Source organism: Glycine max, chromosome 6 (genome assembly GCF_000004515.6).
Source record: "Glycine max cultivar Williams 82 chromosome 6, Glycine_max_v4.0, whole genome shotgun sequence".
Taxonomy (NCBI): Eukaryota; Viridiplantae; Streptophyta; class Magnoliopsida; order Fabales; family Fabaceae; genus Glycine; species Glycine max.
In genome coordinates this window covers 36,080,563-36,096,428 of record NC_038242.2, presented here as the reverse complement: position 1 = coordinate 36,096,428, position 15,866 = coordinate 36,080,563, and the positions used below count along the sequence as shown (strand labels likewise).

The following is a 15,866-nucleotide window of genomic DNA, read 5'->3' as shown; positions in this document are numbered from 1 at the left end:
AAATGTTAAATTACTTAAACCCTAATTAAATCAAATCATATTCGAACCCAAAAAAATGACCAGTTCATGCTATCGGTTTAATTTGATTTAGTAAAACATTTTTTTAAAGGATTTTTAGTAAAAACATTAATCCTAACCAAACATAAATGTTTAACAACTAAAGCTGTCCATAAATATGAGTAACCTAGCAACTCCTTTAAAGCACGAGAGATGATGAAAACAGCCAACTAGCATTTACATGATTTGAGAATAGACCAACTACGGTATCTCGGGCCGAACAGACTGGATCCTACTTCACCTTAAAATGGTGTAGTTATTTATTTTAAATACTTTGAGTGCTTTAATTTAACTAAATATTAAAGTATGCACTTCAATAATTACATTGGTTCGAGTTCAGATCTCTTGAGCAAAGTCAATTAAATTTTTTAATAAAGATTAGTGATTGACAAATTAAATTAATAGATACTTCTTACTTTAACATGGTAAAAAAAAATGTATGTACTTCAATAGTCACAACTCACCAGCATCTCAATAAATTTTGTTCCGTATATATAATTGTAATTTCATTTTCAGAAAACACAACTGATATATATGACTAGCTTCCGTTACCTTTCTGGAGACTCCTAATCTTCCAATAGATTAAATATCTTCTTCAGTGTGGTTGGTTTGTCACTTTGCTATGAACTCTCTATGGTTTGTCTTAAATGTTCTACGTGTTATATAACTGTCCACCGTTTATCCTCTCAAAGCAACCCACTTGTTTCTTTTGTCAGCTTTTGCTTCTGTGCCTGGTATGTTCCCTTTACCATTTTCATTATTTTGCATCTCTCTATTCGGTTGTGGTTATTGTAGATCATTGTTTGGTGATGCTCTGATTAATTAGAAGGATCAAAATATGGATGGTCATTGAATATGGGCGCTACATATGTTATACTTTAATGGGTAAATTTATTTATAAGTTTAGATTTTAATCATTTTGTAATTTGTTTTACATGTGCATGTATACTATTATTATGATCTCAATCATTGGTAAAAGTTACTGTTTCCCACTTTATGAAGTAATTCCTATACTCTACCTTATGAGTCACGTCCTTTAGTTTGATACAGAGTAAGGTTTACCAATTTCTATAACAATATGAGAAATTATCATATTCTTCAAGGAAAATTTGACTAGCCTGTGCATTTTACTGAGAATAGATGGACTAAATCAATTAAAGCCAAATTATGAATGAATTCTGCAATCAATTGATAGAATGTTCTTTGCAGGTAAAGAAATTATGAGTCCAAAGAAATGGTTTAAGGCGATTATTAGATTGAGGAAACCGAAGGAAGATAAATCGAAACTAGCAAAGGTTATTTTTTGTCTCTTTGCAATTAAAGTTTAAATAATATATATATATATATATATATATATATATATATATGATAATTTGGAAACAATTTCTGCTTCTTGTCTATGATGTTATAAGGGTTTCTTCACTGAGGAAGATCTGAGTCTTTGTGAAATGTAATTAAAATAATTCTTCATTAAATTCTATACTTTTGCCATTATTTGACACATCCATTGCTTCTGCCACACTTTTGGGTAGGTGCAATCTACCCCTGAAAAATCAAATGAGTCCTCCGAGGAGAAACAAGAAGACACTCTTGAAGAGGCACTTAGCATTCCTAGTGAAGGTTTGGCGGTAGAAAGGACAGTTCCCACGAGGTTGATAGAAGATATTGCTGCTACTCGGATTCAAAATGCATTTCGTGCATTTTTGGTACATTTTTATTTTATTTTATCCGTCAATATTAATTGTTAGCTTTTGTTAGAGAATTAGGGGGAGGATTTGAACCAGCGGCTTCTCTCCTCCTTCTCCCTTTAACTCTTAAACACCCTTTCCAACCACCAAGCCAAACCTTATAAACTCACGACCTCTTCCCCCCCTTCTCCCTTCAACTCTTAAATCCCTTCCCAACTACTAAACTAAACCTAATAACTCTTTCTGATACATTTTTTTTTTATTTCCTTCCTTCTCCCTTTATTACTAAGTCAATTTTATATCTTCTGCATTTCTAGTACATTTCTGTCACATTTTTCATTTTAGCTTCTGAATATAATGTTATATTTAGTATTACATTAATAGGGAGTAAACAGATAGAGGTTAGAATTTTTTTAAGGAAAGCAAAGCAAAAGTCAAAATTCACAATATCTCTCTCTGATGTCTCAAAACCCTTCCCCACATTTTGCTCCCATTACATCATTATTTCCATTACCTTGAACTACTGAATAATTTGCATGTAATCGGATATATGTGGCTGCTAAATTCATAATTAATCAATTTTCTTTTTTTATTTTACCAAAAAGCAATATAATGACATTGAATTCCTTATCAGACAGTTCTGTATTCCTTTGTTTCTGGTAAAAGTTTTCTATTCTTTTTTGTTGGTACAATGTGTACAACAAACATTCTCATGATGACTATTGAAATGAATCAAATCTGCACAGTACTATTCTGACCCTGTTCCAATTTTTTATTTTTTTTCAATTGTGGTGGGAAAAACAATGAATCAACAATTGGCACCATCTTATGAGCACTTTTTTTTTTCTCCCATCTGATTTTCAAATTCATGTATTCTTATTTGATCTTTTTGACTAAATCTTATTAAGCTCTCTTCTTTGTCTAAGCAGGCAAGAAGAACATTGCACCATCTAAGAGGAGCAGTGAAATTTGAGGCTTTGATTCAAGATCACATGGCCAGAGAACAAACAGTAACTGCTCTAAACTACATACATACTTGGAGCAGAATGCAGGACCAGATTAAAGCTCGCAGACTCTATATGATAACAGAAGCCAGGATTAAGCAAAAGAGATTGGAAAACCAGTTAAAACTTGAGGCCAAGATTCATGAGCTCCAGGTATTATTACTGCCGTATTCATAATGTGGCTTGTTTTCAACCAACGTTCAAATTATGGGTGGATATACCGGTCCGCAAACATTTTAGATGGACTAGATAAATCCAGTCCATGAATTAAATGGACTATTTTTTAAGGTTCGTATTTAGCTAGAAAAAGTTGGCGGATAAACAAACCGGTTTGCAGACCCAAATGTTAATTTAAAAAAAAATATATTTTTAAAAAAGTGAAAAATATATAAAATTAAAAAAAAAAAATCATTTTTTAAACTAAAATTTATCACACTAAAATATAACATATTTCAAATCATGTCATTCTCAGTGTCAAAGAAAAACATGTTTTGTTCATAAATCTACGTGTCAGGTGGAATGGAGTGGAGGCTCTGAAACAATGGAAGAGATACTTTCCAGGTTACATCAGCGTGAAGAAGCAGCGGTTAAACGAGAGCGAGCTATGGCATATGCCTACTCTCATCAGGTCCAAAACTTGCACATTTAGATTCTCCAAATGCATAAAGTGACAAACCAAAATTGTCTCTAGTCTTGATTTAATGACTAAACTTAATACACTTAGTTACCTGCTTTTAGTATTTTAATCAGTGGAGTTTTACTTAGATAATCTGAGTTTAAGAGGTATGGATTATCAAAGGTAAAATATTTTACATTATCAACTTAATAAATATTATCTTTAGTATGACTTTAACATTATTATTATAAAACTTAACAAACTTACAAGTTTTAATACAGTAGATTGTTATTGAATGATAATATAAGAGACTTTTACATCCTCAAAGCATTGAGAAAATATATTATTTATTTAATCTATATTGGCTTTTAATGCAAACACTTATTAGGCAAATTACATAAGTAAAATTTTAATTCTGATAAGAAAACAGTAACAAATGGATCAACGAAACTATATCTAGGTTTTATTTTTTATTTAAGACTTAAGCATTTAGTACGGTTCTCTAATCATATATTGAGTTTCACTTCGGTAACCTATGTTAACCTTTAACGCAAACCTTTTATTACACAGACAACGAGGTCAAATTTTCATACTAATTAAAAAGCAAAAACGAATGCATCAAAGAAACTACATCTAGGTTTAATTCTTAATTTAAACTAAAGTATGTTGCAAGTTTAATCCACATTAAATTTACATCAAATACACTTTTATCGTTTTTTTATCTTGTTAATCAATACTCTTAATATATTGATTAAGAAATTAAATGGATAGAATATTTACTGTAAAGATGACAAGAGAAAGTAAAAGAAAGTCTCATGCATGATAATTTTGCTCATCTCTATAAAAATTTTACTTTTTTAGGTTTCTTAATGTTTTTTAACCTATAAATTGTAAGAAAACGTAAAAGAAAGTCTCATGCAGGACAATTTTCCTCATCTCTATAAAAATCTTACTTTTTTAGGTTTCTTTATGTTTCTTAACCTAGAATTTGCCTCTCTTTTTTCTTACACGTCTCCAAAAATCATAGTACACTTTCTTTACGTTTCTTATTTCTCTTTCCCATGGGGTCAAACCCTTTCTTTTATTTTCCATTTTCAAAAGTCAAAATTTGACCCCGCTCATGTGAACTCACCCATCATGTTTGCAGTGGAGGCCCAATTGCAGCCAGTACTTGGGCCATGCTACTTACAGCCTAGGGAAGGAGAGCTGGGGTTGGAGCTGGAAGGAGAGGTGGGTAGCAGCCCGTCCTTGGGAAATTCGGGTTCGTTTTCAGGGCCCCATGACAAAGAAAACCAATGGCCAGCCACAGAGAAGCAAAGTAGACAAAAAAGACCACAATTATAATAATAATAATAATAATAATAATAATAATAGAAAAGTGCCCTTGTCTAAGCCTGAGTTGTCAAACGGAAAAGAAAACAACAATATTCCAGAGCTGTCTTAGAACAACACTAAATAAACCACGCTGTCACCTGTGTCAGCTATGGTGATTAATCAATTACTTGACGTGTCCCTTGTATGGCACATCCTTTTTATTTATCGTATTTCTTGTCCTTCATTTTACATTTTTTTTTCATATTTGGCTTGAAGAAAGTATATAACTGATGTGTGTACATTAAATTAGGAGACTTGTAATTTTGTATTTTCATGATCAGTTAGAAACATGGATGATCTTCGCATCTTCCCAATGCCATGTCTTTTTTAATGGTTGAAACATGAGAATGGTCTACTATCCTCTGCAATTCAAGGCATGACTTTAAATTGTATCGCAGTAGTGGTTGCGGTTTCAATGTGTTTTTTTTTTTTTTTATATCGCAGTAATGGATGATCTTCGCATCTTCCCAATGCCATGTTTTTTTTAAAAAAATTAAGTTCACATCACAAAGTCGCGTTACAGTTGTGAACACTTTCGAAACTATTTTTTAGAAACCTTGTTTCAGGATAACAGTAATTCAAATGTTGGCCAAAGATAATTTTATGATCATTAAACGGTAAATATACGATTCAGATTGGATAGTTTTTCTTTCTCTTAGAAGATAAAAATACCCAATTGCAATAATTGAGTGACTATCATCAACCCTCTCCCTCCACTATATATTAAACCAAAATAATCAGCAAAAGTATTATCATCCATTCTCATGTCAAAAACCTGTGATTTCTGATTTAGAGTAACATACTTAAGCTGCTTTAGCATTTAATTATATGAATATCATTGGATGATTTCTGGTAGTTTAATTTAAGAAATAGGGTGGTGACACTCTTTGGTGTCATATTCATTAAATACTTGCCACCTTCCCACACATAGTAACCTGAGTTGTATGATGTATGATGGATTGATGACCCATTAGAGGTTTTGTTTTTCATGTAATCTTATTTATCAACCGACTAGCAGCAGCACTAACTACCAAAAAATAATTGCCACGATCTCAAGAGAGCCCAAGTGTTTTATTTTTTTTATCATTTTATTTTTCATTATCTGCTTGAAGAAATGCATTCCCAAGTGAACATCACAAAAAATCTTTGAGGTTCTGAGATTACTAGGTAGGGGACCACAGACAGGTGTATTAGTATCACACTTCAGTGGTGGTATTCATAGTGTGAACTCTTTCATAATTGAGCTTGGTTGTGCTCATCCATCACCCTCTCCTTTTCATGGCTCCCCTTGCAGATGTTGTTTTTTACTTTTCCCACTTGTTCTTACCTATTAGGATTTATCTACCCAAAGCATGAGTCATGATGGACTTCTGCCACCAAGAGATACCCCCCACCCCTCAAAACAGTTACCTCATGTTACTGCTGTAAGGCTTAAAAACAAACAAAAAAGCACCTGATATTTTTCTAGAAGGTAACATATGTAATTCAAAATTACATGGTAGAAAACCATTCTACAAGTTTAAAGCTTTCATTTCAAACTAAAATCACCTTCTGCATTAACTAAGTAGGTAGGTGAGTGGGTCATCAAAGATGACTTGGGGATGTTGTCCTTTGTCAAGTTAACTTTTTCATTCCTAATCAAGCTTTCAGTCACTATCATAGCATACTAAACTAGCTGAAGAACTACAATTATGACATGTGAAAGGAAAAGCATCAAACCATACTGAATTTAGGATATTTGCCCTTTAACCAAGCTAGGAATCAACTCTCACACAACCCTTTCTCCTTTGTCAATAGTTTTCTACTGTTCACGGACAATGACTTCTCAGTCAAATGCTCCCAAAATCGAAGCAAGAAAGAGATGGGTGTAATGAAGCTGTAGATTTCTTTCCAATTGTTTTAGCAGGAAGGGGAAGCTAGAGTCTAGTGATGGGTGGATGGTTGCACTAGAAAGTAGTAAAAAAGGAACAAAACAACAATCATTCTTATGCAAAGATTAGGAATCAATGAAACAGTAATCATAATCCTAAAAATTTTCTCAGCACACTTTGTACCACATCAGAAGAGAAGGAAAAAAGTGATAAGTAGAGTCACATGATAGAAAAGTAGAAAGAAAAATTAAGTCTAAAAAAGTGTTGTGAGAAAAATGTCTGAGAATATAATTACTTCCAATAAAAAACTATCTTCTTTCTCTCATTTGAAACATGACAGCAACATTCATACCAAGCCAACAAAACCATTTGCTGCTCTCATCCAAACGATGCAAAATTCCTATGTCGGCTTATTTTGGATTACTCTGTTCCATATGGGTCTGCACTAACTTGGAAATATACAATAACTAGAGCAAACTAGCTCTTTTATTGAATTTGCATGTTTTTCAGATCACTACAAGAAACTCGAAACTGAAGAAGTACAAAGAAGACACAATCACTTAACAAAGGGAAACATAGCACTCCAATACAGAAGAAACAAAAGAAACATAGCACTCCAATACAGAAGAAACAAAAGAAACACAATACTCCTAGTCCTAGTTAAATTAAGCATGAAAAACATAAGTTGAACATAAAAAGCATAACAAACCGAGGGATTGGAAAACCTGAATATCCACCTCAGATTTTCTTGAATTCCCGTTGTAGCTTGAAAATCCATTCATCATGATCTTCCAAAATCATGTTCTCTCCATCAATTGAACCATCTTCAATGCAACCCCACAAACCCTAAAGTAACCATAAAAGAAGAGAAATTTATTATTAAGTAAGAAAAAAACAAAGAACCTTATTGAGATTTTAGAATTGAGTCAAGGGAGAGAACCTGAGGGAGAACAAAGTTGGGGTTTTTGATGTGTGTTTTTCAAATCAATGGCGAGAATCAGAGGAAGCAGAGGACGGCTTGTCGGACACGCCGTCGTGTTCCTCTTCACCCTGAATTCGTGCAGGAATGCGGAAGCCGGAGAATCCGCCGCCACCGGCGACGGATCCTTGGTGGATCAACTGTGATAGGTAGTGATGGTGGTGGTGGTGGTGATCGACCGAAGGGTCTATCCAAGCACGAATCGAAGGGGTGTTACTGGACTGAAGGGGTCCCCTCTGAGAAAAAAACTGGCCAAACGCCGGCACCTGCACCGGCGCCGGCGTGTTGAACACAAACCCACCGCCGTGGCCACTGTTACCACCAGCATAGAGCAATCGCTGTTCCTCCGAGTGGTGGTTCTGTTGCTGGTGCTGGTGCAGGTGCTCTGACCAGCCGGAACCGCCGTCGAAGTCGAGCGCCGCGGCGGCGGTTCCGGCAAAGAGAACCGGTTGGTGGTGGCTATGAGGCTGGTGGTGAAGCATAATAGGGTCCTGAAAGGACTGCAACGAGAGCCGCAGATCTTGGTGCCCTAAATCCGGTGGCGCCGGCGGGTAACTCTGAAACGACGTCGAGGTCGCTTCCACAGGAAAGAAAGTCTTGATTGTCTCCGCAATGTTGTCAGTGTCCAAAGACGCGGGCAGAAACCCAGAACCGGTATTGTATTTGTTGCCGCTGCTGCTGCTAATGTTGTTAGCATTTTCATTATCCTCCACTTGTTGGTGGGAGGCGAAAGCGTTGCTTTCGCCGCGGCTACTGAAGGCAGCGGTCATTGAATCGTCCATCGCGAGAGATTTGTTCTCGCAGTGGACGATTTCTTGTGGCAGCTGTCGTGGTTGCATTGAGGTGGCAGTGGGGTTCCATGGCGGGAGCTCCGCGAGCTGGTCGATGGCCGCCTTGGCTTTCTTGATGAGCCAGTCGACCGCCTTGCTGGGGCGGTCGTAGCCCAGGCGGTCCTGGACGTCGTAGAATTGGATGGCGGTGTGCGCCGCCAGCCGCACGCGGCGGTCTCTGGGGCCTTTGGCGGTGCAGACTTTGCTGTGGCGGTCCTTCCGTCCGGTGGAGCGGACAATGTGGCCGCCTTGCACCTCCACAATCTCGCCGCCGCCGACGCCTCTCATCGCCGCTCTCGACGGTGCTGCTGCTGCTGCTGCCTGTTGTTGATGGTGTTGTAGCTCTCCCATTTTTCTTGCATGTTCGGATGAAGCAAGCGACGAAGGCGGCGGTGGTGGCGGCGGAAGAGGCGGTAGGCAAGACCGTTTCTTCGGTGGTTGGAGTGGGTTTAAGATCTCCGTGTCTAAACCTGTGTAAGATTGTTGTTGTTGTTGTTCTTGTTGATGATGAAGAGGTTGGAATTGGATATGGAATTGGTGAGGATGAGAATGAGATTCTTGGTCTTCTTGGTTTTCTCCTTCTTGGTCTGTTACATGTCTTATTGAATTTAGAATCAGATTTTGAGGATGAGGATGATGAGGTGGTTGTTGTTGTTGCTGCAGAAGATGATGATGATGATGATGATTCCTGTGAGGATCCAGAGTCAGACCCCTGTTGTGATTTTCCTCTTCCAGCTTTTAATGAAGCTTTGCACTTATTCCTAATGGGTTGTTGATTCCTTGCACTCCCAGCTTTGTTTCTTTCCACTCTTCTTCTCTTCTTGTTGCTTGTGCAACTGCCACCACTCTGAAACTTGCTTCAGCCTCTTGAAAAAGTTCCTGCCATTCAATTTTCCCACTTCCATCACCACCAAAATAAAAAAAAGAGCCCTCTCTACCGAGGAAACTAAACTAAACCAAACCAACAATGTTATACCAACTCCCTTTTCAGCCTAACCCATCTGTTTCCCCTCTCTCTCTATTTCTCTCTCCACACACCACTTTTTTGCCTTTTTGCTAATTGAGCTCCCTTTATACACTTATGTAATGTACTAACCAAACTGAAACTACACAATACGGTTGCGTTGGTTAATACCCTCTTGGTCTTGGCCAACTCGTGTCTTTTTGCAAAAAAATTAACAAATTTTTCATATCTCTCAGCAACACAATAGGCAGACACTAGATAACAGTTATAGGGAAGAGGAATTCATTCTGGCCCTATGGGAGAGGGCTTGATGATGGCAGTGGTAAAGGGTGACAGTGTTTGGTCGGAATGGAGGTGTTAAATATCTGTGAGTGCATCACTGCCCCTCTTCTGCTGCTGTTCTTCTACCACACTACACTACACTACACACAACATTATACACAATACAACCAACACACACAAAATTCATTCAATCTCCAAACTTAGCTCAATCTTCATGCTTGCCCCTTTTTCAACTTTCACCCATTCACTCTTCTCTTTCTCTTAATTTGGGTCCTTTTTTTTATATATTCATGTACATGTAACAAAATTTACATACATTAACTAAGGTATTTTTTAAATTATTTTTCAATTAGAATTAGACTTTTACTTTTATAGTTATGTCAATATTTACTAGCAGAGTGTAATATGGTTACTTCCCTAGTTTATATTGATATTTATTAACATGGTATGATATGATTAATAAATAATTGTGTTTTTTAAGTAACCTGTTTTATTACTAGATCTATATGTACTGAAAAACATTTATTTAGAGATATTAACCGTTTAAATGAATCTTTGTATGTGTCAAGAAATTAGTAATTAATTTTTTATAAAGAAATACTTTATGTTCATACAAAAGATTGTATTAATACTTAATATAAATTTGTAGGCTTTTTACTAACTGTAGGTAATTTTTTTTTCTAATTTATTAAATGAGAACACATTTTGAATTAATTTTCATTCAATGATAAGTAATAAAGAATGCAATCACTTTTCACATTAAAGTCATAGTAATTCTTACAACTTCTACTAAGTAAACAAAAGAAAAAAAGAAGTCGTATGTATCCATCCAACTTCTGCTTCCAAAGTCCATCATTTTATGACTTATCATTTATAACAAATTAATTCAAAATGTGTACTGATTCAGTAATTTTGGAAAAAAAATTGCCCCCAATGGCTTAAAAAAGCCAAATTTGTATTACCATATTATTAAGATGAAATTTGAATTCTGATTAAAAAATAATATCAAAAACACCTTGTTAGTTGTTACAACTTCCATTATATCCTTAGAATTTTACTTGCTAGTTAGAAGTTAGAACCGTTATTTTAGTAGTTTTATCTCAGGGCAATGTGTTTGTCGGGATGCCCTTTGAGGGATAGATCCTTTACATGCCCTCCACCACACCTTTTGAAAGGGACACCCTTGCCAAAGCTTTTCTGGTTTCCCTTTCACACCTCTCTCTCTCTCTCTTGTTTCGCTTAAAAGCAACATAACCGTAACATGGATGCCTAGATTTACTTCCACCAAAACCCACCTCTCTTATGGTTTGTGAAATTATTACTGTAGATGGCATCTTGAGGGCCTCCCTTCTCTTTCTTTTCTAGAACACTCTGCCTATGTTTTTGCATGCTTGTCCTTTTCCTTAGAAAGTTAAATAGTTTCATTTTTTTAAAAAGAAAAAAAGAAACTCATCGATCATAAATATCTTCTTTGTTATTAAAATTGGCAATATACATATATACCCATCAATTATTTGATTCTATGTATCTATATCTTTTTATAAAATCCTACTCATAATATCAATTATAAATCAATGGATAGTGACAAAGAAAACAATTAAACGTGTTTCAAAAACATGTTTATTTTAAATATTTATTTATACATATTTATGATATTGAGATATATAAGACAAATAAATTTTAATAATATATAACGTATGATTAATTAGGATATCTTAACTAGTAATTTTTTTATAATCATAGTTCGAACACTATTTTCTCAGATTTTAAATATTTTTTTATGTTTGATATCAAATTTTATTGAAAGACAATTTTTTTTTGAAAAAATATACTTTAGAATTAATCCAGTTTAATGAAATTAACTAATTTTTTAATGTGTGAAATCAATTTTTTTTCTTATAATAGAGACAGAAACGAGTACCCTTCAATTTCACTTATAACCACTGTCAACACTCCAATATGTCATAATTAATTTTTCGGTAAGAAATTTACGACTTAATTTTAAACTTTTAGAACTAATTAAACAAGGTGTTATTGTATCACCATTAATTGGACATTATTCCCACTATAACCTTTCAAGGAGTACAAATTGACACAAATGATGAAGGATTTTGACAGACTCTCACCTTCCCCGAATGCACAAGTTCCAATATCCTAAAAGCTTTCAAAATTCTTTTGATAGGCATCTTTTCACGAGAAAAATTGCTTGTGGTTTAAGCTGTGCAATAAACTTTCTCTATTGGGCCTTTACTAATTTCCTTGCATGCGGTAGAACTGGGGTTGTTATCTACTTCATAGTTCCTACTATTCTTATTCCAAAAAGAAAAGGGAAAAAACTTTCAAAAGCAAGCTTGACTTGAATTCCTTATATTTATATTTTGTTATAATTAAACTTCTATATATTTTGATTCTAATTAAGTGAAAATGTATTTTTTCATTTAAAAGGAATTCGACCTCTTTTTTATCAGTTAGCTTCTAACAAATTAATTAAATATTTTTTAATAGAAAATTAACAATCTTCTAGAAAGGAAGTTTTAAAGAAAAAATTATGCAATAACACTTTCACTTAAAATCAGACGTTAAGAAAGTTAAGTGAACAAGATAAAATTAATGAATATAATGTAACATTAATTTGGCATAGTGACAAAAATGAAATAAAATATATTTATTTTTCTTTAATTTCACTCTTTCAATGGAAAACATTTTTAACATTATATTTGTCTTTTCTATTTTAAAAATACATTATTAAACATAAAACAAAATTTATTAATTAAGTTTTGCCTCTTTTATTTTTAGGATTTGCCTCTTATTAATCTGTATACCAATTAATATTATTTAAGAGATGGAGAGTTATATTTAAAAGCAGAAAATGCAATTTTATCATAAAATTAAAGCTGTAATGAATAAGGTTCTCTTCTATGTAAAACTCAATAATTGAACATATATGCTTAGTTGTACTCAAATTCCTTTAAATCTTAACACAGGGTAAGGTGGGCCAGATTCTTAAACTCAAGATTCAGACCTGCACTATAGCATTGAATCAATTTCTTTTTTCTTCTTAAACTACTGAGACTTGCCAAAAACGTATAAGAAACTATAAAAGCAAGGTTTCTTTTTGGTGATGAATTAAACTTAATTAACTATCCTTAACAAGTACACTACCTTGTGTTATTAACAACCGCACGTAGCATTGGTTGATTGACGATCCATTTCAATCAATGCATGTCCTGTTCCACACAATAATAAATGCCGTTTATCATAAAGAGATAGTAGTCAACAAATGCTTCATTTTTTTCCACATTATAGTTTTGATAGAAAGATTAATATGGACAATGATATCTACTATAATATACGGTATAAATATAACAATATCAATGGGAATATAATAATATAATATAAAAAATGAAGCAACTCTCATTTAATTCTATCTTTTTCTTAATGGAAATTTTAGGTGATAGTAATGTAATTACAACAATTGATTTAATTGGTTAATTTTCTCCCTGTGCTGTTCAAGTGAGAACCATATATTCCGTCATTTAATTTGGTGGATCGATCAGAGACACTTGAAAATTGATTTTTACCTTTAGTTTACATATATGTTGTGCAGCTTATAGACATAAAGGACCACAACAATTAAATAAACAAAACATCAACTTAATGGAACCTCTATATTAATTGCAAAAGGGAGGAAAAAAGAAACAAAGTTCTATTGGTGTTTGAATCCCAGTAATCTACCTTATTCAGAACTGTTGTTTTCTATATGATCAATTGCGCAAGTTGATGATCTTCTTCCCTCTATGAAATATTGGACCACTTCTGTTTTTTTTTGTTTATAAAAATTAACTATAGTAGCTAGTAGAGGATAGTGCACCTACTTGAACGATACATATTAATATATATATATATATATATATATATATATATATATATATATATATATATATATATATATATATAAAGTCATGCAACAAGCAGAATGTTTAGTTTTGAGTGGGAAAAGGAACCAAAAAGAATAGTGATATAATACTTCATGACTTGGAGATTGGAGAATAAGTATTAGTATATATGAAACAGAAAGCAAAAAAAGCAAACCTATGACTCAGAAACTTCTAGTGAAGCAAATGGTTGATGAGCTGAACAGCCACAAGATTCTGGGGTGGCAGATATATATTCCTCAATCACAAGCAAGTTAGTGAGTTGATATGTCTATCTTTAATCCTTTTAGCTGTATAGAACTTCTGTTGAAGCTAGCTATTTCCACAAAGTAGACTTTGTGAATACAACTTTGATGTTTTTGTGTTTGTGTATCTCTCTCTTTTTATATAGTGAGTTAAGGTCCTAAAGTCTTTTCTCACTTGATTAGATGTTGAAAAACTTATAATCTGTTTGAATGGTGTGAGGGGCGAAATCATCCTAACTATGAATAGCGGTGTATTAAATATGTTACAATCTTCAAAACTAACTTGAATTTTTCAAAGAAAATTAAGAATGGTTTCAGAGTTGTATATATATAGTAATTTGATAAATTTCTAAGGATATCCTTAATTATACTTGCTTCTAACACGGCCTTTTAAATAATCTGAAGCGAATAAAAAGATTGAAAATATTTGTATTGTAATTTTCAATTTATTATTATGATTATATTCCTTCTGTATATATTTATAAGATGTAAGTTTAAAATGGTGTTTATTAATTTTTATAAGACAGTCTATAATGTTCTTTAAATTAATTTTTATATTAGAAATATATCTATTAAAAGAAGAAAAAAAATATATTGACAAAACATTAGAAGAGAGAAAAATATTAATAACAAGAATAATTAAAAAAAAAAAAAAAAAAAAATATATATATATATATATATATATATATATATATATATAACTTGCTAATATACTAGTTATCTATCTTATTAATTATTCTCATTTCAGCTCATAATAGATGTTAATAATTCATGCTTTGCCCCCAAATTCTCAATCTGCTTAATAGTTCATCTATATATATTAGATTCTAAACTTAAAAACCATTTGTTTAGCAACATGGCCTCTAATCAGATAACACCATTACTTGATATAGATTTAAATGCTCAATTCCAAATACTCCACCAGTAGATCAATTTTCATTTGATTTAAACATTCAACCATATGTTGATTCTTAAATAGAGTTCAATGAAGAAAACACCTATACACATATTGGTACGTTACTATTATTATTATGATGGGGGGGGGGGGGGGGGGGGGCTTTGCATATTGGTGCTTTTTATTGTTTTATTGGTAGATGAGGAACCATATGAAGAAAATGAAGTAGGGAATAATGTGCATGAAGATATCGAATTGGAATTTGGTATCATTTCTTAACTGAGGTATACTTTTTATATTATTTTCAATGATTTGTCTATATTATTATTTGATATAATGTTTGTTCTCTTACCTACAGATGAAAATAATATTGATGACATGGCAAATGTGGAATTATTAGAAGTATCAAAGAGAAGGATGGACTCCATTACCTACACAAGGACCATATATGAAGCTTTATTACAAAGGAGTATTGATGGAAAATTAGAAAAAGGAGTAACCAAATTAGTGGCAGCACAATTTTCAATTCATATACACGTATTGTTCAACGTATTTGGTCACTTGCTAAAAATGGAAGAGTACATGTTGATTTGTCTTATAAAAATGTGGCCGAAAGAGAATTCAACTTGACTTTGATCAAGTTCTTGAGGTTCCTTTGTAAAAACTTTAAGGGGTTTTTTATATTATCAATTATAGAAAATCAACAGGATCTTGAAATCTATGATTCTCACAAACGATAAATAGACATAAATAATGCGTACATTTCTCCATTGGAAGATTTTTCTTCGGTATACTTTGATTTCCTTGAAAGTGGAGAGAAATAAGATTTCACTTCCTTGGACCTTTCTTTTCTGTCTCTCTTCGTTCGTGATGACTATGGGTGAGAGAAAATATTTTTCTGTCAAGAAAGAAACCTTATTTCACGTTAGTGGGTATTAACCCCCTTTTATAACCACTATTCCCATCAAGTAACAGTTAACCCTAAAAACTTCTCTTATTAAGCCCAATTACAATTTAGCCCTTAATCGTTAATTATTTACTTATTAGTCCCTTCATAAGTCACATGCCTCTCATATGAGACATTAATTCTAACATTCTTCCACTTTGCTCATGTGACATTAATAAA

At 33.3% G+C, this 15,866-nt stretch overlaps 2 protein-coding genes across 6 annotated transcripts; one reads left to right on the top strand and one right to left on the bottom strand.

Moving 5' to 3' along the window:
* The first annotated feature begins 630 nt into the window (after positions 1-630).
* On the top strand, positions 631-5,079 carry LOC100810603 (protein IQ-DOMAIN 1). Of its 4 annotated transcripts, none has more exons than XM_006582076.4 (6): positions 631-791; positions 1,267-1,352; positions 1,590-1,763; positions 2,672-2,902; positions 3,264-3,377; positions 4,513-5,079. In XM_006582076.4, the coding sequence occupies exons 2-6, from the start codon at positions 1,278-1,280 to the stop codon at positions 4,807-4,809; spliced, it is 891 nt and encodes a 296-aa protein (XP_006582139.1). In that variant the 5' UTR covers positions 631-791; positions 1,267-1,277; the 3' UTR covers positions 4,810-5,079. The 4 variants fall into 4 exon arrangements, with proteins under 4 accessions (XP_006582139.1, XP_040871994.1, XP_003525998.2 ...); XM_041016060.1 differs by having other exon boundaries at positions 637-791; positions 2,675-2,902; XM_003525950.5 differs by having other exon boundaries at positions 785-942; positions 2,675-2,902.
* Positions 5,080-7,078: 1,999 nt separating this feature from the next.
* LOC100810078 (transcription factor TCP3) lies at positions 7,079-9,931 on the bottom strand. 2 transcript variants are annotated; one of them, XR_001388755.3, is made up of 3 exons: positions 8,038-9,931; positions 7,551-7,991; positions 7,079-7,456 (listed from the first exon to the last, which is right to left on the bottom strand). XR_001388755.3 is itself a non-coding variant. In XM_006582074.4 (2 exons), exon 1 carries the CDS (start codon positions 8,768-8,770, stop codon positions 7,595-7,597), a length of 1,176 nt encoding a protein of 391 aa, XP_006582137.1. In that variant the 5' UTR covers positions 8,771-9,931; the 3' UTR covers positions 7,079-7,456; positions 7,551-7,594. The 2 variants fall into 2 exon arrangements, 1 of the variants encoding a protein (XP_006582137.1); XM_006582074.4 differs by having other exon boundaries at positions 7,551-9,931.
* Between the last annotated feature and the right edge of the window lie 5,935 nt (positions 9,932-15,866).